This window comes from Seriola dumerili, unplaced genomic scaffold, assembly GCF_002260705.1.
Source record: "Seriola dumerili isolate Sdu_G_001 unplaced genomic scaffold, Sdu_1.0 BDQW01000052.1, whole genome shotgun sequence".
Taxonomy (NCBI): domain Eukaryota; kingdom Metazoa; phylum Chordata; class Actinopteri; order Carangiformes; family Carangidae; genus Seriola; species Seriola dumerili.
This window is the reverse complement of record NW_019174307.1, coordinates 19,995,433-20,017,897: the sequence shown is the minus strand read 5'-3', so window position 1 is coordinate 20,017,897 and position 22,465 is coordinate 19,995,433. Positions and strand designations below refer to the sequence as shown.

Sequence of the window (22,465 nt, the reverse complement as noted above, 5' to 3'; positions counted from 1 at the left end):
CTGCAGTGAAAGAAGCTTCATTTTCAATTAACTGTCACTGTTGAAAGGTGCAAAGCCACTGCAACTATTTAATGAAAAAGGCCAACAGAGCTTGACTCCAATCCACAAAAATACACTTGTCTTAAAATGTAAAAAAAATGAGCTAAAGCTGTTATGATGCTAACGCAAGTTGTATAAATCTTTTTGAAAAAGCTCCTCCTGCTGGAAACAAACCGGCTTGTAACACAGGAAATTGTTACCCTGCTTGCAGGGGAAGCTGAGAGAGTCGGTTGCGTCAGACTGTTTGATGTTTTGGCATTGATTCTGGTCAGAGCGTCGTCCAGTCTCTTTCCATCCACCTCCAAGTCTGGCTGTTCCCTCGCAAAGGCCAAGGACAGCTGCAGCACAGAGAACGAAAGAATTAACCGTCTCATCAACAGTTTAGAGCATCAGTTTAGCTTTAATCTATTAAGAGTTAATGAGTCCCAAAATGATCGTAGGCAGCCTAGAAGGATACAGTTACAGCCTAAAAAACAAGATAACAGACTGTATCTGGATCTATATTTGGACCTACATCTATCACTTTACTAAAATGACTGCAGTTTTTATTTTGAAGGATCAAGTTCACCTCAAAACCTGTCAAATCAGCACGTTTACCTGATTTTTTGTTTTTTTTTAATCGGTAAAATAATGTGAATGCATGTTTTTAAAACAGTTTATATCTCTCCGTTAAAAGCAGTACCTCATTGTGGCGTCCACAAGGTGCTTGACCCGGACTTAAACTTCTTCAACCTCCTGTGCGCAGGTTTGGGGTAAATCAAAGGGCCCCAGCGGTGGCTCTCTGGGCCCTCAGACCCTGGGAAACACAGATCTGCGACAATCAGTCCTAAATGCTTTAACAGCATTTGTTGTAATGTGGCCGTTACTAAAAATACATTGTCTTTATTCTAACTACAGTAACCTCGGTGTCGATTCCCAATCATCCAGGAAGGCAGGCAGAGGCGTCACCGAGTGTCCCTCAGAGAAGAACACGGATGTTCCTAGTGTAAATTATGCAGCACTGCTTCATCTGAGAACATAAAAACAACATGAACAATGAACACAAATACAACACAGCACACACACCTTCTGTGCTGACGACAGTCCGGTCCATGGAGGCGTGTTCTGGTGAACAGGATCCTGCTGAGGCTCAGCTCCGTCCAGAAAAGCCAACTGTTGAGGCGCGTCACTCAGGACGTAGTTGAGTTCTAACCACACACACACACACAACAACACAACCACGCACACAACACACACACAGTCACACCACACACACAACACACACACACTTACATTACTAGTCGAGTTACTACTACTAAACCCTTTGATCTTGTAACTAACTAAGGTTCATCTTCAAAATGATTGTTTTGATCGACTGACGCCGTCAAAAGCCAAAAAGAAAAAGCAGGCAAATGTTTATATTTTAAAATTTAGACAATTATCAATTATATATTTATAATATTTCAATTTCATGCAAAATAGACACTGATTAATTTCCTTTTTACTGTCTACAACGTTGCCAGCTCTAAAAGCAGTAAGGTGACATGGACAATATGATTAAAGCCATTCTATATTTACAGTTAGTTACGTGTGTAAGACATTTAATTCTTTAGTATTGACTGTAACTTTACAGCGACTCGCATGTCCACACAGCGGTTCAGCACACCTCCCTCAGCAGGCCACCGCATCCCGCTGCCACCTCCGCCAACCTGAGGAGGCAGAGAGGACGATGAAGAAGAAAAAGAACAGATGAGGTGAACATGTAACACAACCACACATACACACACACACACACACACACACACTTACAGGGTTGAGGCCGTGCAGCTGGCAGGGCATACAGAGCTGAAGGAACACGTCACATCAGCAGCATGGGGTGCACGTGGACCACAGGATGTTCTCCACCAGCCATAGTCCACATATTGTACCTGGTAACACCGACATATTATCATTACCGATAAAGGACACATTAAAGCTTTTAATTAGTTTCCTATGCAGTTTAGCACATACTGCGCTGCGTAACATCAATCTCTTAGCCGTGCCACCAGTTGATTGGGTAACTTTTAAAAAGTTGTGAACTATAACAAGAAAAGGGTTTTTTGTTGTGTGTGTGTGTTTTTTCCCAGACCTTAACGTGTCCCTCCAGCCACCTCCAGCAAGCTGTCCTCGTCCCTTTAACAACAATCAGGGGCAATAACAGCACAGCCAGGACCGACTTCCAGGTGTAGCGGCTTCTGTTCTGGGCAGCGTGTTTCATGCTCTGCCTGCTGAATCCTCGTCCCTATAAGCTGCACCAACTGAGAACTCTGAAACAGCCAACGGACACCATTTATTATATCCTCAGTTTTTATTCTGCCACTTTCTCTGAACTATAAGAAACAACCAGGAGTTTAAGACTATTAAAAAAACAAAGGGATTTTAAGAGCAGATACAAGCCTGTTCTGGCCCTTTTCAATCAAATATAAAAAAGGAAAAACCTAATAAACATAAACGCAGAGAGATAAAAAACGAAGTTTAATCTCATTCCTAATTAAGCCAAGGTTGATTGATGTTGTCTCATGTGCACGCTGCATTACTGTGTCCTGGTGTACACATGAAGACCGTCCTCTCTCCGATGCGGAGACATTTAGTCTGGATGTTGACCGCAGACACGGCAGCCTCTGGGGGGTTTGTACAGCTTGAGTCTTCACCTTGTTTCTCAACACACACAACACAGCACGACACACATCAAAGCTTGATAAGAACTCGGTGTGTGTGTGCTTGTGTGCTGTGTGTGTGTGTGTGTGATACTCGACCTTTTTCCAGCAACATAATGCTTGCGCGGGGGGCCTCTTTGGAAAGGGTGGGAGTGGAGGGGACGGGGGCGATTGGGGGAAAAAGGAACGGGACGGAGAAGCGCCAATTGACTTCAGGAGTAATCCTGTTTCATCATCAGCAGGCTAAGAGTTTGTTGTCCTCGACCTCACTGGAGCACTGTGCCATCAGTTTCTTTGCGGTTTTCTGGAATGAACAGCAACTCTTGCACCAAAGAACAGAAAAACACAAAACTCTGGATAACATTTGCCTTAAAATTAAACACTTGAAAATCTGCCACTTGACGACAAGTAACCAGAATACAGAAACTACAAAAAATACCAACTTGAGGGCCAACTGAGGATATTGTTCTGAGTGTAAACACCCTCCAGAAATAGTAGCAAAGATTAAAGAGCCGCTTTGTAGACAGTTTCAGAATGCGTCTGATCGCTCCCAAATTATTCTGCAGCATAAACAACGAACCCCAAAACCATACAGCCAGAAGTCACATTAAAGAAACCCTGTTCAAAGACAAGAGGAACAAAGAGATCCTGCAGTCAGATGGTCCTGGTACCCACAGGACCCTGATCTCTTCCACATCGATGGAGTCAGTCTGGGATTACAATGAAGGCACAGGAGACACTGAGAACGGAACTAAATCCCTCAGAAGAACTGAAGCAAGTCGTCCGAGATACGTGGGACAAACCAACCTTGAAAAAACTGTGGCACCAGCGTACCCGATGAAGACTCATGCTTGCCAGACTGTTTGAATTTGATTTAAGGTTTTTTTTCTTTTTTCATTACACTTTGTGACGGAGTGACAGTTAAAACTGATGATTAAAAACTTATTCAGGGCTTTATTTTTCTAAAAGGATCTCTCACTAATACTTTTAGTGCCTATAAAACTTTTGCACATGCTACACGAGGAAAAACAAAAAAGGTTGCTAATGTTGTTAACAAGAGACCTGTAAATACAATAATCACACACACCACTCTCTTCATCGCCATTTGGGCACCACAACCTCTGTTTCCTTTCTCCTGAGGGCGAGGCACCTGCGCTGACGGCAGAAAGTCTGCAATTCTGACCAAACTGTCCCAATCTTGTTGGAGCAGAACAGCAGTGACGGGGGGCTGGACGCTCAATACCGTCAACTCCTGGACAACGAGCGACGAAGAGACAGAACACACACTCAAAACTAGGTCACACATAGTAACAAAGACAGAGGCTGCATATTGGAGTAACGGGACAAAAAAAAACTAAAAACATTGACATGGAGGGAAATGTTTTTGGATATTTTGAAGCAAACATGGAAAAATAGAGAAAGAGAAAAGGAGCATGAAGAGAGAAAGGAGAGGAGACCTTTGATGGTCATAAACAGCCGAGGCTTCCCGTCAGGGTAGTGGGAGAATAAAGTCGCAATGCTGTGGCCGTCAGGTGGATCGGGCCTCCTGGGGCCTAAGAGAGGAGAGAGGAAGAGAGAAGAGAGAAGGAGAGAGAGAGAAGCGAGAGAGAGAGAGAGAGAGAGAGAGAGAGAGAGAGAGAGAGAGAGAGAGAGAGAGGGAGGAGAGTGAGGACGAAGTCTAGATCTCACACACACACTCCATGTGTGAAACGTTGTGTATTAGCTGAATTAAAAGCCTTGTGCTGCATTTAAATCATGAGAAAGGTTAAACATTGTCTGAGGGTTTGTGTGTCTATTTTATGGATGGATATACTGAACGTGTCTCAGTGCATCACTAAATACAGAGTGTGTGTGTGTGTGTGTAACCTGATGTCAGTGAGGGTGCACTCCAGTGCCAGAGAGCCCATCAGAGAGGTCGGCAGCGGCTGCAGGTTGCTGACGTGGAGCTTCACCTTGTTGCCATGATCACAGCGTATCACCTGGTAACCAACCAACAGAGACCAAGAGGCAGAGTCACTATTATTAATTGCAGACAAGATTAAAGCCTTAATAACTTACAGTGAATGCTTTAATTTAATTAATTATTTTAATTAACTAATGTCCTCTACGGTAAATATCTGTAAATAATCTGATCAATCAGGCTGCACTTTATAAAATTCAGTCTGGATCAAACAAATATCACAAATATCAAAACTCCAACTCAAAATCTCTCATGTTGCAGTAAAATGGCTGTAAAGAGATGTAACAGACGACCAACTCTACGTCCAGGCTGATCTTTGGGGGCAGCAGCTTTTGTACCTCTGCAATGTTGCTGGACGTGACGTCAGAGCAGATCTGTCCTCTCTCCCAAACCCCGTTAATCTGAGCAGCACAGTACATGTCTTCCTTCCACGCCACATCTCGGGACTCCACGAGCGCACACTCTTTCTTTACCTGCTCACATATCCTGAAAAACACAGGAAGATGTCATCACAGAACTAAACAAGTACTGGGTGTTCTACAGGACAGCACAAACAAACCTGGTCCTCAACTGGAAAGAGAACAAAGAACTTTTCTGTACCAATATTTGGTTTATTTAAAAAGGATTTTTAACTGCTGACCTTTTGAGCTGAGAGTTGTACTGGGTGAGCTGGACGTAGAAGCTGCTCGGGGAGTTGACGTGGCAGACTCTCACTTTCAGGTCTTTGAGCTGGGCAGGGAGCCTCAGCTGAAGCTGAAACTCCAGCGGCTCCTCATCCTGCTCTCTGGGGACGTTTTGGTCTGGGCTACCAATGCCCTCCGCGGCTGAAGCGAGCTCCAGTGGAGGGTCCCATACAGCAGAGTCATCACCAGGGGGCCTGACATGCTTGGACTTCGGTCTGAAGGAGGGAAGAAGGAATTGGGGGAGACAGAGGGGTGAAAAGAGGTGAAATGGAGATAATGAACAACGACGAAGAGTGACAGCAAGAGGTGGCTTTTTCCATTTTCACACTAATATCCCAACACTGAGTATCTGCAGATTACCAATACCTGACAGTTCAGACACTCTACTAAGCTTTTCCAACATATTTCTTCAGAAATATCACTTTAAATTCTCAGATCAGATAACTTACCGTGGCCATGTTCCCATTAACGCTTAGAAATATAAGTTGTAGAGGACACCCCAGATAAGCCTCACCCGTCTTTGAAGCAGGCCAGCTCCTCTTTCACCAGCAGCTCGGCGATGTTGGATATTGGCCCGTTCAGGCCGCTCTCAAATAGATTGATTGGCAGCGGCTCAGTTTTGGCGACTTTTCCTGGAGGGATGCACAGGAAAGAAAATAAAACTGGTGACAAAACACAGAAGTCAGCGGTCAGTCAGAAATCAGAAAACACTCCCTCGTGCACAAAGTACCTGTAGCCACAATAGTGACCAGTTTCTGGTGAGCCAGGCTGATGAATCTGTTGGTGCAGGCATCGCTCCAGGTCTCTCCATCCAGAGGAATCACATTTGACAAACAGCATTGGATTGCCTGGACAGCAGCAGCAGCAGCAGCAGAAGAAGAAGAAGTGTCAAGAGAGTAAAGTATAAATACATAAGTAAGTAGTTACTGTAACGTAATCTACTCTAGGCTGATTTTAATGCTGCAGAATTGTTATCAGAAATGAGCGGCCACAGCGTCTAGACAAGATTCTTCCTTGAGGATTATTAGTGAAGACAGTCAAGGTGCGTCATTACTCCACATGAGGGCAGACGCAGTTTATGTTGTTTTCTTTGTTTACAAAAGTTATCTAGAATTACCGCCTCACAGTTGTACGTATATTTCAGGTTAGATCCTTTTTTATCCCTGGAAATTTTGTCATAATTGCTGTATGTAAGGTTATGATGACCTTTAACCTTTGACCTTTGACCACCAAAATCTAATCAGTTCTTCCTCGAGTCCAAGCGAATGTTTGTAACAAATTTGAAGAAATTCTGAGATATAACGTCCAGGAGACTGGGACGGACAGACAGAGACGGATGTATGGACCGACAACCTGAAAACACAATGCCTAATGCTGCTGGAGGCCTAAAAATAAATATCAGCTGACCAATCAAAACTGTTTTCTCACCATGGAAGGGAGGGCAAAGAACTCATCCTTGATCTTCTTCAAGTCGCTGACTGACAAGATTTTCTTATTGCCAAAGTCTACAAACCGCACTTCCACCTTTCTGCCCCCTGGATGACCTACACAGAACAGACACAGACACACACTTCTGGTTAGTTGGCAAAGTAACCCTTTTGCCAAATTGAAGTGGCAGTGATCGTCTTCCACGCCATCTAAATTTCAGTTCAAGTCTCTGTTAACAAAACCAGTGCTTTAACATGTGGCAGTGACGTGACAGTAGTAAGCAATATCCAGAACAGACATTTATTTAAAACCTTTAACAGGTGCACACACAGCCTCACCTATGACCTGGGCTCTGTACCACTGCTTGTCATCGTAGCGGGCAACACAGGCCTGTCCAATCACAGGGCAGTAGATGCAGAGGTCATCCTGTCCAGCCACGGTTGTCGCATTGTAACAGTCCTGGAGCTTGGCCGAGAGCAACAAGGACTCCATGTTGTCGACCTGGTCGGGGATAGAGAGGTGTGGGTGCGGGGCGGGGGGGCACACACCAAATGAAAATATTGATAAAGAAAAAAAAAACAAAAGATAGTGAAATAGTTTCTGTGATTTTTCTTAAAATGCTAACCTTTATATTTTCTCTTCTAAGACCACAAGGCTTTTTATATCCCTGACATCTAAGCCTCTCTTATATACATATACTGCATGTGTGTTTCTTTATGTGCATATCTAGTACCAGCTGGATGAAGAAGTCAGCAGGGTCGTTGATGTGGGACACCACGGCATTGAGCTCTGTGTTGATCTTGGGATAGACAGGAGGGTAGTACAGCAGGGGCCTCCTGCTCAGCGTCACTGGAGAATAAAACCTATCAGCACAGAGCACAGCCAAAGTTAGACAGTCTTCAGTAGCAGGGCTCGATACTCAGAAAGTCTGAATTTTTTCCCACACATGTACCTGGCCACTTCAATGAAAACAAGGTACTCTCTGACAGAGATGGGTATGTCACTGGATTGGTCCATGGGCGCTTTCCTCAGGTCCACCAGCAAAGAGTCTGAGTCCTGACCCAAAGGCCTCATCTCCACTGCTGCAGAGCTGACCACGCTGAGGAATTCAACCTGCGCCTCTTTACTCCAGCCTTTTGTCTGAACACACACAGAGAGAGAGAGAGAGAGAGAGAGAGAGAGAGAGAGAGAGAGAAAACACACCTCCTACTTTTGCAATGAAAAAACATTTTAAAAATAAAACATGACGCTAAATTTCACGCAAGAGGCACTTGTATGTTCCACCATGAGCTCCATGACAAAGAACACGTATGTTTACAGTGCTGGTAGTTTAAACCAGTACAGAAGTTAAACACAATGATCAATTTTACCTCATTAAGAGGCATATTTGTGCAGCAAGGCACATCAAAATCTAATCAGATCATCATAAGTCTTGTTCTTGAGTTATTTATTCACAAGAGATTTTAAATCGTCTGTTAACGAGTGACAGCAGCCTCTGCAAAATCAGTGTTACTTCGTTAATATGCAAATTTGTGCAGAAATATGCTGCAAAATCTAATCAGATCATCTACTCTACCTGAAGAACCTGTGGTGTAAGTATGAAGTTTCTAACATGTTCTCTCATGTCCCTCATCAGAGAAGAAAAATGTAAAATAATTCGGTCAATCACAGATAATGTATCAATGTGAATCTCAGCGGTCTTACCAGGTCATACGGGACCAGGTCCTTGAGGGAACATCTGATGGCTTGAGGAGCAAAGTGACCCAGGTCCACATTTAGTGCCTTGCCCACCTTCCTCAGGTGCTTGTTCACAGCGTTCAGTGAAGACTCGGTGGTCGCCTCGTCACTGCAGAAGGTGAGAGAGAAGAGAGGAGGATGTGCAAGAATTCTACTGAGAAATGCTTCACAATCAACTGTATTCCTCTGAAATAGGCACTGGCAACAAATAAATGCTGAATAGTTTCTTTAAACTGGGGCCATACTGAGAAGCTGAGACATAACATCATCTTTCAGTACAGAAAGTGAAACAATCATGTTCTGATGCTGGAAGATATGGTCAAATTCAGCCCAAGAGCAGAGCGTCTGAAAAGAAACCTCCAAGACCCCCCATAAATTAATCACAGACGGCCGATGACACAGACTGGTGGACAATTAAATCAAAAGGCTTAAAAAATAAAAATAAAAAATCACATGACCGTATATATCTGTGAAACAAGGGCAGACAGAGAGGGGGGGGTGACATGCAGACGGTCTAAATTAGACAAAAGATTTTAAACACCGATGTGTGAGAATAAGAAAAGGGAAACACCTGGACGACTGCTGGTTTTGCAGGGAAGCAGACAATGATGTAGCAGTAAGGATGAGGTGGTGGATAGTTGCCAGAATGAAAGCCAATTTGTTCCAGAGAGATTGAGGCCATATTTAATTGGACAGTATCTGGAGCGTGTCACTATAGAACGGTTTCTACGTACACCTATCCGTTTGCGCGTGTACCTCTGTATCGTGATGCTTTTGGTGAAGCCGTAGTCGAGGAAGAAGACCCGGACAGTGGCCAGCTGGCTGACTTTGCAGGTTTTCACAGCGTCCGCACAGCCAACCTGCAACACCTCCACCACACTGGTCCGACACCAGAGCCCCTCCTTCCACTTCACAAGGATCATGGAGCCTGAGGACGAGCGGAGGAACAAAGGCTGAATCAATAAACCTAATAAACGTCTAATTTGCTCAACATTAATTAGGTCAAGGCTTTACTTTAACTTTCATTGCCATATGCTTAAACTTATTTCTCCATCACTTTGAGGACACACAAACACACACCAGTCTCCACTGCATCACTGGAAGAGAAGTGGCAACTGTCTCTGCAGCAGAAGTGGTTGATCTTCTTAGACATGGACTCGCTCTCCCTCCTCTCGGCCACGTAGCGCACGTAGAAGTGACTTGGATTCACGACGTGGGTCACCACCACCCATTGGGTGACTGGGAAGTAAAGTAAGACAAACACGAGGGAGATAAACAAGGATGAGAAAACAGGAAAACTGGGTCACAGATGAAGAGGATGGAGACTGGAGCTAGTAATGTCTTTTGTGTTGCAGGACGAGCCTCGAGTTTTGTATTATGGGCTGTTTGTAGTGTGTGTGTGTGTGTGTGTTGAAAGTGTTTTCTGCTGGATCATGTTACATGTACTACGGCACAGAGGAAATAATTTCACTACTAGTAGATTGATTTCTTTGATAAATGTGTTGAGCTGCCAAGATAAAGTGTCACAAAATGTCACATGAGAAGATTTGAAGCTGAAATCAACAAACGAATCCACTGATTCTCTTTGAGATGGTAAGTTTGTTATGCATATGTGCATTACATTTTAAAGATATTTTTTCATATCTTTAAAATAAAAAACAAGACATTTGAAAGGTTTCAAAGGCAGTGTACCCGTCTACACTGATTTATCAAAGACGAATATTCTTGTAAGTCTTTGAGATAAAACGAAATTTGAGGTTTGTTTTATATTCACATTAATATTCTATGTATAATCTTAATGTAACTACAAAAATCCACAATTGCCTCTCCCTACCATTTCTCCTATTGCCAAAAATCTGATTTTTCCTTCTCCTGTGGACTCTCCACTTGTCATTAGCCAGCTCAGGGCCGGTGGGCGGGGGAGCAGCTGCAGGTGCATACAAGACATTAAACAGAAATAGATTAAGGCCTCTCTTCTGTGTCTATCATAGCCAATTTAATATTCTGATTGATATCATTGACATTATGTAAATGAGATCAAATGAGGCACAAAGCCACACACACCGTGCTCTTGTCCCTCCTCTAAGAGCTCCTCAATAATTACATCTGGAGTCCCGATGTCTGAGCCCGAGCTGTGGCGAGAGGCGTTGGACCTGCGCCGAGGTCTTGGGCTTGGGGAGGAGCCCCGTGACGAATGACTGTTAGCCCCCGGGCTCTCCTTGTCTGGGTTTTGTGGGAAAGGGGTCTTGCTGCGACTGGGTGACACACACTTCCTGCCCTCTCCGCGTTGCAAGAGTGATTTTCTGTTTCCCGGCTGGTAGCCTTTGGGTGGAGAATCGGACAAGCTAAAAGGGAACAGCAAGAGGACTTTGTTTCAGAACAAAGAAACCATACAAAGGAAGTAATTTACAAATATTTACACATATTATTTTGTGTAATATTCTCTAAAAATGAAATGAATTAACCTGAAAAACACTATGTGCAACAGATGCAAAATTAAAAGATTGGGGGCAATAACAGGAGAGGCTACTGTTTGTATTGGGGTCTAGTATTTTCCCACTATGTTTTGGTGAAACATCAACTTAAAAAACTTAGACCTACCAAATACCCCCCCCCCAAAAAAACCTTTATTCATGTAGTTCAACATGTTGTCCAGTTTCAAGATGGAATAACAAACACTCATTTAAACAGAATAGCCTGTACTAGAACAATGTTTCATGTTAATGATGTATCGTGATGTCTGAAGTGGCACAGATGAGAGAAACTCTCCTCACGGCCATAACTCGTAACTATGGTAACAGACAGCTGCTTGGCTGTGTAATGAAGTTCTTTACTGAGGTTTTATAACTCCAGTTCTAGAAAAAAGAAAAACAGAGGCCGGGATTTTTGGCAGTTTTCATCCCCGGGCCCAAATTAATCAAAATGAGATATTGGACATATTGGAAGATATTTACTGCTTCGGGTTGCTGACTTCCATCTTCAGAGACAAGGCCAGACTCCTGCTGAGACTTTCTGACTGCAAAACACAGCTGGAACACAAACATACACACACAAAACTTCAATGTTCATGTATAGTGAGTAAAAAGCTTGTCCCTAATGTTCTGCTTCATGCATCTACAGCACAATAAACAAGTACAGGGCACAGGAAATGAACAGTGGCGAGTACATCAATCAATTTCAGTATTGTAGTATTTAACACAATGTGGTTTCCTTCAACAGACACAGCAAACCTCATTCCAGAGCCCATAGTAATGCACTTCATATCGAAGGACTGCTTATCCACAGGGGCCTGCAGCGTCTCCAGGACCTATCACCCACACACAACCACACAAACACCACAGTCAGTTTTATAGTATCTGACACTGTGTGCTCACCATGAAAGAATAAGCATAGCTTCTCATACCTTATCCAGGGTGCAGTACTGCTCCAGGAAGGGGACACGGCGGACTTCTCTGGCCATCTGCATTGCAATCTCCAGGGCCTTTATCCTCTCCTGGACTCGGCACGCTTCCGCTTGGCTGGTGGAGAACTGTGCCTCCAGTTTTGTCAGCTTAGCCAACTGCACATCCCTCCTGTTGATAAGGAAATTGCAGGTGTGACGATAAATGTCACTTTACAGACTTTCTCCAGAGAATAAAACAATCTGAGGAGAAGCAAGACCTGTGTGAAATCTTGGGCTTCATATCAACAGATCTGACATTTTTCCAGAAGAGAAAATAGAATCTCGTTATACAGCTTTTACTTTCCATACCACTTTTGGATAGCATGAGAAGCCTTGTCTGCAGCTTGTTTGATCTCCGTCTCCAGCCGAGCTTTCTCTCTCTTCACCTGTTCTGCCAGGCCAGTCGTCAGAGTCTGCACAGATGAAACACAGACATGGAAGACTCACTTTTGATTTACTCTTGTCTTTCTGATATGCAAGAATGTTTTTCTTTCCTTCAACTTGTGAGAAGTTTTTTGGATGTAGCGCAGCTTTCACCTCGTGGATGTGTTCCAGCTGAGCAAGATTTTCTGCAGCCTGGACCAATGCCTCATCCACCGTCTTCTCAATCTTCTCAATATCTGCTGGCTGAATAAAACATAACCAGAATTTTAGCCATTTTAATCTGAATCATTTGTGCTCAGCCGATACACCCTCCCTAAAGTTACTGTTCGGGTTCACGCTGGCTGCTAACACACTGTCATTTTCAGACACAAAAGGCTAAAAGAGAGTGAACATTGAAGTAACATTCATCAAGCGGTCTGAAACAAAACTCCAAGCTAATGCTATTGTTTCTCCTGAGCTACTGGGTGTATAAATCTGCAACTGAATCACTTAAAGTTGATGATATGTCAATACTGTTTTTACAACTTGTTTCCAATTCCCTCAACTGGCAAAAAAAAAAATCAGTTATTGCACATTTAAATTAAGGACTGATGGTAAAATTATGTCACTGTGTGTCAAAGAATAAAATATAATTCGAGCTTCAGCAACAGCTTGAATTCTGATCAGACATTCTGCAACACCAATACACCCGAATCAGCCATGGATCTTATCCTCATCCTCCCAGGAGAGCCAGGAGGAGCCACAAATCTTCCACATGTCTCCTTATCTCAAAAGGAAGTAACTCAAGAGATATCGCTATTCAAATGTTTACGCCAGAGATGAATCTGTAAGCTTCTTCTTGGTCAGTAGTGAAAGCGTATGACAACAAGAGAGGAGTTTAGATCGATTGAGAGGTTAGTTCTCAGAACAGTCTTGCAAAATTGATTAGTTCAGTCCCTACACCAATCCATCTGTCGATACTGGACTTCCACTTGTAAACAAAACCCTGTACTAAAAGACAGGCAACATCTCATCCACAACACACAAGGAGCAATTTACCTTTTCACTCAAGACTTGCAAGCACTGTTTTTATCCCAGTCACTTGACACTTGTAGTTCTGTACTCTAATGCCATCTCACATAAGGTACTACGATACAAACCCACGTCTTAGGCAACATGGGTAAAACTTCTCATTACCCGCCAGCAACCTCTGTGATCACCCAAACATACCTGATCCATATCCTTGGTATTGGCGTTCATTTCTGGGGATGTTGATAATTTGTTCCTTTTGCGATTCCTTAATCTGTCATACTGGAGGCTTCAGGAGATGACGACAAAGAAATGATCAAAGCAAAGACCGGTTCTCTTTAAAAAGAATCTATTGCGCAATCTGATCAAACAAGGAGGAGGCAAAAGAATCAGAACTGTTTTGTTTTTTTTACCTTTTCATTTTGTTCATTTTAGCAGTGTAGATGAGGCCAATAATTCTGCTGTCCTCCTGCAGACAGTACACCCCGCCTTCAGGGAGCGTGGACTTAACCTGCAGAGGGGGGAACTTTGTTTTTTCATTGTCATCCTACCATTTGAACATTTTCAGCCTTGAACTTGATGCAAATCACAAAGTCGAAAACCACTTTGCAAGATTAAGCGATTGTCTGGCTGGTTACCAAACCAGCAAGGACAAAGTTTGCATTTTATACCTAGTCTGAATTATTTCAGTTGCAATTTTACCTCACACTCTGGACATGTAATGACAGTGTCACACTGAATGGACCGTAGACAAGATGTGCAGTAGATGTGGCCACATAAAAGCACACGAGGGAGGTTGCCGTCAACTTCATCCTCTGAAAAGAGAAAACAAAATAACACACACACACACAGCATTCAATAAAGACAAGCATAAATAATGCAATGTTTGTGTAATGACAAATGCAAAAGCATATCATGTACATTTTTGTTATTGCGAAGAATAGCCACCGATTCCTACACAAATAAGGGGCTGGCTCTGTCACCTGGCCCACATCAAATGTTAGATGATTTACAGTGGAAACAAAAAGTTTGTGAATCCTTTAGAATGACCTGGTTTTCTGTATTTTCTTCATCTATAGATAGATAGATAGATAGGTAGATAGATAGATACATAGATAGATAGATAGATAGATAGATAGATAGATACATAGATAGATAGATAGATAGATAGATAGATAGATAGATACTTCATTCATCCCCTAGGGGAAATTCATTCAAATTAAGTTACAGACAACAGCACACAAACAGTTATAATATTTAGTGTCTTTATTGAAAAACCCATTAAATATAAGTAAAAAAATTATCAAAAGAATTTAAATTTCTATTTTTGCACAGAATACATAAATTCAAATAGTTATTTTCAAAAACATTTAAGGCCTTGATTTTCTTCTTCTTCTTCTCATATTCACAAACTTAAAAGTATAACAAGGACCCATGGAAACCCTGTTAGTTACAGCCTTATTAATTTAAAAATTTGAAGAAATCTGGTTAAAAAATATTTAAGGATGGAGATATTTGTCAAAGTCAGAGTCGTAGTTTAAGCAGCGCGTTAGTTGTTGCGCGTGACCGGGACAACATGGCTGAACTCGCCTGGGCGCGACATTTTCAGCCTGTGCTCCAACTTAAAGCTAGCTTAGCTATCAGAAGAAAACCACAACATATAAAGACCTTGAGAAGGTAAATCATTGTCTGCTAAGTTTTATTAGCCACGTTGTGATATTAACGCAAGGCTTATTATATAAAACCTGCACATTCAAACAGCTGCTAACACACGTGACATTAACTAGCTGCAGCTAGCTAGCTAGCAGGCGTCGTTTAGCCGACAACAACTTATAAAAAAAACTTAAAACACGGAGGTTAAACTGTAAGAAAATGGATGTTAATGTCCTACCAGGAAGAGTGAAGACCTCTCCACATAACTTGCAAATGACAGCGCTGGGGTTGCTGTCCCGTCTGTCCATCATTAATGTCTGTAAAAATCTTTTTTCTTTAGTCGCAAACGATAAGATGCAGGCGGTTGTCTTTGTCACGTGACCAAGCAGGTGCGTTCAGTGACCAAGCAGGTGCGTTCAGTGACAACGGGACGAAGTTTAATCATGAATAATAACGAATATTTTAGTTTGATTATCACAAAGTGTTATTAATTCAGCTTTAATGTTTTGATGTCCTGTCTTATTACATCAGGTAAAAGTTTAGTTTAGTTTAGTTTAGTTTAGTTTAGTGAGAGGGATGATCCCAGGTAACATATATCTGCAAAATGTCAAGAATAATACAACAAAATCCAAGGTTTATTTCCACTGTGGTCCAAAAAAAACATACTAATATCAAATTCATATAATAAATAAAATGTGTGGACAACATATGAGTGTAATTTACAAGCCAGTAGGTGAGAAAAAGATGGACACATACTGTAGCTGTATGGCTCTATGATTACTAAGTACTTTTCAGTTTAAGATTGTAAAAGATACAAAACAACCACAAAGAGACTCAAACACACACTGACATCTGCCTCATTTATCAATAACATGTCAGTGAGTGAAGGTAGTGATGTCTTCTCAGTCATGGCAACTAAGGTCAGGGAGTAATAACAGCTAAAAATTTGAGTCCTAATTATGTACTCTTCTTTTTTGGGCACTTGAGGGCGCCAAAGACTAAAGCAGACACACATCAATACAGGTGGTCCATGAGATGATGGGTTCACAAAGGCCAGCTGAAAAAAGTATACCCCAGAGCTCTTCACATGTGCAAATATTCACTTTTATGTTCTTTTTTAAAAAATTTTTATGAATACCATGTGTCACCCTACTGAGCATCTCTTTTTGGAAATCTGCAGTTTGGCATCTGTTTGTCTTTGCATCTCTGGGTTAAACATCACAGGTGATAGTGTGTGGTTATTTTGGAGGATGTAAATGTGTAAAAGGAAAGTGCCTTTAGTCCCAATGTGTTTGATGTGTCTAAACTGAAGCTATAAGCTGAAACATTATGAGTTTGCATCGTTTTAAACCTTTGTTTGTAACTTGTTGTTTTTCTTTATTGTTTTATCTCCTTTACCAATCACAAAATACATTTCTCTTGCATTGTTGTGTTGTGTGATATATTCCTTTGTTTCCTTTTGAACCAATTGCAAGGCTGCACAGCAGACGTAACGGCAGCATGTCGGTCCTCTCTTCCATCTGAGCGCAGCTGCAAGCAACACCGCCCGCCTGAGGACAATCGCCAGCAACCCAGTGAAGCAGCAGTAACCGGGAGTGACAGCCAATGGAGAGCAGGGAGGCACAGGCATCAGATGGTAAAGGTAAATCATCTAGCATTCAACACGGTCAAAACTTTAACCTTCAGAGAGTGTTCATCCAAATCCCTGGAGGGGGGGGCGATGAAAGTGCGGCGAATCAAGGGGCGTCTTTCCGCGTAGAGATGGCAGGATTCAGCCCCGAAGAACAACTTGAAATACATGTGTTTCAACAGTACGACTCCCACCTCTGTGTAACTGTCCAGATAAATACAGCTCCTGGTGTTGATCTGAAGTGAAAGTAGACCATCTTGGTGTGAGGTGTGAAAGCGCCTACAGGTATAGAGTTCTACACCTGTCTGCTAATAGGAGGCAGGAAAGTATTCAAGATCACTTAACACATTAGCCCAAGGAAGTTTAACACTTTAAATGTATCTGACTAATGTGAACATCAGCTCACATATACAGTGTAGGCTGAGGGTTGAACATACCAAATAAAAGAACGTACCTTCCTTTGTTATCCTGGTATAAGTTTGATGTTCAACAAAATCCAAACTTCAAACTCAATGGGATATTAAAATAATTTATGAATAAATTTCCTATTTAAAAGAAACCTATTCAGTTCACATTCAAATCTTCATCTTCTTTAATTGTTGTTGAGTATTTGAGAGGCTTTCATTTGCAGACCACATGGATGGAGAAAGTGTATCCATAATTCAGCATTTCCCTTCTGAAATTTCACAATCATTTGTACTTCACCGCTGGTTTTGAAGTCACATGTGTGCAAGTGTGCAAGAATCTAATCAACAAAAAAATCTGTGAACTTGTTTTACATTGATTAATCACTTCCTTGTCTGTGAACAGATTTTGATGCAAGTTGATGCCAAACAAAAGAAATATTTCCTCCATATTTTCCTGCAGTCTGCATTCCAGCAGACGGGGAGCGTGTGGAGCTATGTATGAAACTGAAGGAATCTGGACACGGGTCTTCACCAGGGCAGGATGATCATAGACAGGCTGCAAGCAGGGCAGGGTCGCTGTGTGTGTGCGTGTGTGTTTGTGTGTGTGTGTGTATACTAGGGTGGGGGGGCAGTAGATGTGTTCACTATGGGTAATGAACCAATCAGCGGGCCGCCCAGGGGGGGATATGGGGGTGCGGGTTAGGGGAATGGGGGTCGCCCCCCATCTTTCCTCTTCCCAAATGTGGGTCACTTACCATCCTCGGGTGATTTCCCTCGTGTTTCCGTAGGAACAATAACCCTCCTCCACGCCCCCCCCTACCCACCCGCCCCCTCCCCAAAACCCTTATCGAGTCATTTACTCATTAATGATGCTCTTAATTAAGCTGCGTTGTCTCGTTAGCTCTCTCCTGATGATCTTGTACGACCATCCGTCCACTTCATTGTTATTCCCCGGTTATTTCCTGAATCACTTATTGTGGGTCGTCTCATGTGACAGGAGATGATGTTTATAGGAAACCGCCGATTTGCGTGTTCCTCAAAGGTCTTATTGAAAAAGAAAAACAACCCCCCCCCCTCTATTCCTTTGTTTCCACAGTATAGGTGTAGAGGGCATGAGTATTGGATTTATGGGATAGACGGCATGCACTCCAGAAGGCAAAGGTCTTCTGAGAACCATCAGAACACAATAGGATGAACCTTTAAGGTTCATCAACAAGACCATTTAAAGAGTTAATTAACCTTGATGCTGCCTCAGCAAACCTCCAACATATGGATTTTTTTTTTTCCAAGGAAGCATCACGGATTTTCATCCACTGAGGAAGCTTTTTGTCTTCCTTTGAGTCTTTGACCCACTAGCCTTGTGAGCGTGGTGTGGTACCACCCTCTTCCCTCCTGTCAGGTTAGGTCCTGACCGTCTAAAGAAGAAGAAGAAGAAGAAAAAAGCACAAGGAAAGGTCAGCACACATACAAGACCCAGGAGACTCATGGATTGGCTTTAAGTGGTTGCTCCCCGCAGGCCATTCGGTCACAGCATGAAAAGATCAGGGGCAATGGCAAATGACAGTCGCTTTATATCTTCCCTAATCTCTTTGTCTGGTCAAAGTAAAACGTGCCATTACACAAAGAAAATAAATAAATAAATCATCCACCCAAGAGTGAGAGAATCGCCCTCAGCCCGTTTGAAAGCGGTGCAACAGTTTACCTGTAAGGCAAATCAATTTAATTCACTTAATCTGATTCACACTGTTTCACACATCTGTATTATTATTTTTTTTTTCTGCTTTATGTCCCTGAAGTCAACTTTTATTTTTGATTGGTGAATATCTCCCTGGGAGTAGTGGTTATGATTAGATCCAGGTCAGCTGACACAAACAGACACAGGACTGCTCTTTTTTTTTTTTTTTTTTTTTTTTTATGTGAAATGACCGCATCAGTACACATGATGCACAATGCTGATGATGATATTGGGGGTGGGGGATTTTTTCATATTTGTTCACAGAATGGACCCATTATATCCAGAGGTTACAGATTTCCAATTTACAGCTGCGAGTGATTTTTAAGGCTTGTGGCCTTTTCAATAGCAGCTTTTGAGGTCTCGATCTGTGTAACCTACTGTAGTGGGGTTGAGGTCTTGTCCCGACACACTCTCATTTTCTAGATATTAATGCGATTTCCGTTCATTTTTCTTTACTATTTAAGATCAGGAACCACAGACATTCACTGAGTTTCCAGAAATCAGTAAACGTAATGCAATCCAATAAGATACCTACTTAAAATATTCAGTTTCTGTTGAGACTGCTACCTCCTATTGTTTGTGTTTTGACTCAGTCCTGTGGTACATTTGGAGAATAACCCAGTTCCCTTTGTCACTGGTGGTCGATGCAAAGGGTTACCCAGCTAGATAGATACCTTACAACATTTTATTTTATAGTTCAGCGTCTGGTTTCTCCCATTTCATGCCACTGTAGCACTAGACGATGTATTGTTCCTAATCTGACCGTATCGTTTTTTAATTATCTTAAGTTTTGCATTGGATCTGGCTTTGTGTTCCCGAAAAGAACTCGCTTCATGTTGTCTTCACTCGCAGCAATCTCCACCAGCTTCAGAAACTTGGAGAAAACACAACCAGCCCAGGATCACAGCTGCTGTAGCCCGGAGGAGGTGCATATCAACATCGGTGGGAAAGCTCCGTAGCTACGCTGTCACCCCGTCATGCACAATTATAAATAAACATTCAGTCTACTGTTGGGAGAGTTGGCGTTTTCAGCCTAATTTCATCTGCAGTAAGCTTCACCTGGACCAACAACAAGAGTCGCTAAAGGAGCAACGAGATGAATTGAAGATCCCTCACTGGCTTCCCACTGACGGATATGACCAATTGAAACTGCCACCTGGAATCAAACCACAGGTCGTTGCCTTTTACCCCCGCATCCCTCAACCCTGTCTCCTCGAATTTTCATTTATATACAATTAAATAGCAAATACGTTTCGTAGGAAGCGTAGTCGCTGGCTGGGTTGTGTTCACAGGCAACGTCTGTTGTGAATGAATGAAGCTGCACATTTATTAACGGCAGCAGAGTCGTCAGAAGGTGGTCGGGGTGGATGGGAGAGCGCATGACTGTCACACCAGAGACCGAGGTTTTACATCCGCAGTCCTGTCTGTGGGTTAGGCAACAAAAGCACTTTGTTAAAGTCAAGGAAAAGATCATGGGTTGTAATTAAATGTAAAATACACATGTTGAAGATGAAGTCACTGTGAAACTTTTCTGTTTACGAAAAAGTGCTCTCCCCGCCGCCTTCTTTAAAACGCCAAATGAGGGAATATCTTTTGGATGACTGGTGTTCATCCCTCCACTAGAGATCCATAAAGAGACGCTGCTCTGCAACCTACTAAGATACTTAAAGACTTTTCCTGTAAATGGCCTTCTAATATACTAAAGTACCTTATTCACATACATGGAAATTAGGTGTGAAACGGTGGGGTCACGCTGCCAGTTTACTACAGGGCTGTTGTATGGGATTGCCTTTCTGGTCTCTCTGTGTACATCAAAGTCTGTGATGTTAATCCTGCACCAAGCCTGTACCAGCAGCTCACATCCCACCTTAAAAGAGGGCACCAGGCCGCAGTAGCTCCAGCGGCCATTAAAAGCAACCCAAAGTCGGGGATACTGTCTGTGAACCCATTGTGTCCTCAGTCACCCCCCCCCCTCCCCTGCACATACATTCACATGTGCTTGATCACTCTTGGTCATGCTTCCTTGCACCCTCAACCCTTCATCCCTCAGGTTCAAAGGAATAGTTGAGAGGCCGTAGGTGCTGGTGGAGGACGAGGTACCAGTCGTTGGGAGCGGCTTGAAAAGCCGGTGCGTTACTAAGACCAGCCTGGCCGCCTCTGTGACCTAATACCCGTCGAACATCACACGGATCCACATCAAGGGGAAGGCTCGGGGAGAGGGTGGTGGGGAGAGAGCGAGAGATCAGACCAATCAGGCTGCTCGTTAACCGAGGCTCACTAATCACTCTGTCGCAGAGCATTTCATGACCCGTCCATCCTTAAAACGATCAGCTCACCACCGCTGCCACTCAGCCCTTTACACCAGAGGCCGCTGCCTTTGGAAAAGCAGGTTGTTTTGAATGTCGTGTGGGTTGAGGAGGGTTGGGTCTGAAGGGGGCGGGGACTGGGCGATTTCGGGGGGGGGGGTTGGGGGGGGGGGGGGTTTTTAATAATAAGCCGAGAGCAAGTCTATGTTACAATTATCTCACTTTGCTGCACTTACAGAATGCTTGACCTGCTTCTCAGCTTCGATATGACACATTTCTCAGGGCGAGACCAGGGTCGGCACAGAGGGTTCAGGTTTACGTGGGAGTGTGTTTGTGAAAGACAGATACTTCTGACTGTGTGTGTGTGTGAGAAAGAACATGTATGAGTGTGATAGTGTGCTTGTGTGTGTGTGTGTGTGTGTATGTTTTTTTACCTGTCAGCTGCCCTGTGGTGGGACTGAGGCCGTGAGAGCCTCCTGGGTGGGCGATAGGAGGGGTGAAGAGGTTGGTGTTGGCTGATTTACCTTATCACAAGACCCAAATACAAAAAAACACCCATTCATTAAGAAGGAGGAAAAAAATACAAGTTTATATTGTAAGAATACATACAGGATATTGCTAAGAAACATCTAAGATGCTTAAGATTTTATGTTGTATGAAAAAGTTTATGTATAAGTACTTTTAAAGAATATAATATTCCCTCTGTCATCAGCTTTATATAGGCACATGCTCCATATGCAAATGCAGCACATGCATACACACACGCCATACATAGAACTCACACATACACATTCTTGCATACATACGCACATACACGCCCATTAAGATACTCACACACTTACACACACAGAAACTGACTGAGTTGACCCAGAGAGTCTGTAGAGAGAAAAGGTGAGCAAAGCAAAAATAAAAAAAAATAATGAAGGAAAAACATCATCAGTGCATCGAGGTTTGGGTCGGATCGAGACAGAAGCTCTGGGCTCTGCACCAGCACCCAGAGAGAGGAATGTTGAGGGTCCTTCAAAGACCCTCTGGTCTCCAGTGCAGACAGAGTTCAGCCTCCAGAACATTACAGAGGGGCAGATGGGCAAAACAACTGTGCATTTTATCACTAAAGCATGAAGGTTTCAGCATAAAATTTACATTCCCCAAGGTTTTATTTCAGATGTGGAGGCAATTTGTATCTGACCTCTGGTGACCTTGAGAGGTCATTGACCTCAGCTTTGCATTTTTCCAGTTTTTGCCCCATTTTCTCCGTTATAATCATGTCAGCATCTTGTATAAAAATGCGTATTTTCTGCTATGGCCATGTGACATAATTTTGCTTAGAGCGCCAATTTTGCAGTGTGACTGTATTTCCAGGTGTTAAGGTAACTAT

General features: G+C 42.9%; 1 protein-coding gene across 1 annotated transcript in view; it reads right to left on the bottom strand.

Annotated features, from left to right (window-relative positions):
* The window catches only part of rnf17 (ring finger protein 17), a 34,069-nt gene extending 18,752 nt beyond the window's left edge, over positions 1 to 15,317 (bottom strand). The window contains exons 1-23 of the mRNA XM_022740123.1: positions 15,248 to 15,317; positions 14,059 to 14,171; positions 13,770 to 13,867; positions 13,558 to 13,645; positions 12,502 to 12,591; positions 12,274 to 12,377; positions 11,926 to 12,094; positions 11,753 to 11,829; positions 11,477 to 11,551; positions 10,587 to 10,867; positions 10,357 to 10,449; positions 9,603 to 9,761; positions 9,279 to 9,450; positions 8,490 to 8,631; positions 7,738 to 7,925; positions 7,519 to 7,648; positions 7,124 to 7,286; positions 6,786 to 6,901; positions 6,088 to 6,160; positions 5,872 to 5,989; positions 5,315 to 5,572; positions 5,013 to 5,160; positions 4,581 to 4,693 (exon numbers count right to left, since the gene is read on the bottom strand). Coding sequence (XP_022595844.1) covers positions 4,581 to 4,693; positions 5,013 to 5,160; positions 5,315 to 5,572; positions 5,872 to 5,989; positions 6,088 to 6,160; positions 6,786 to 6,901; positions 7,124 to 7,286; positions 7,519 to 7,648; positions 7,738 to 7,925; positions 8,490 to 8,631; positions 9,279 to 9,450; positions 9,603 to 9,761; positions 10,357 to 10,449; positions 10,587 to 10,867; positions 11,477 to 11,551; positions 11,753 to 11,829; positions 11,926 to 12,094; positions 12,274 to 12,377; positions 12,502 to 12,591; positions 13,558 to 13,645; positions 13,770 to 13,867; positions 14,059 to 14,171; positions 15,248 to 15,317 — 3,038 coding nt within the window. The remainder of the gene's footprint in view (positions 1 to 4,580; positions 4,694 to 5,012; positions 5,161 to 5,314; positions 5,573 to 5,871; positions 5,990 to 6,087; positions 6,161 to 6,785; positions 6,902 to 7,123; positions 7,287 to 7,518; positions 7,649 to 7,737; positions 7,926 to 8,489; positions 8,632 to 9,278; positions 9,451 to 9,602; positions 9,762 to 10,356; positions 10,450 to 10,586; positions 10,868 to 11,476; positions 11,552 to 11,752; positions 11,830 to 11,925; positions 12,095 to 12,273; positions 12,378 to 12,501; positions 12,592 to 13,557; positions 13,646 to 13,769; positions 13,868 to 14,058; positions 14,172 to 15,247) is intronic.
* Between the last annotated feature and the right edge of the window lie 7,148 nt (positions 15,318 to 22,465).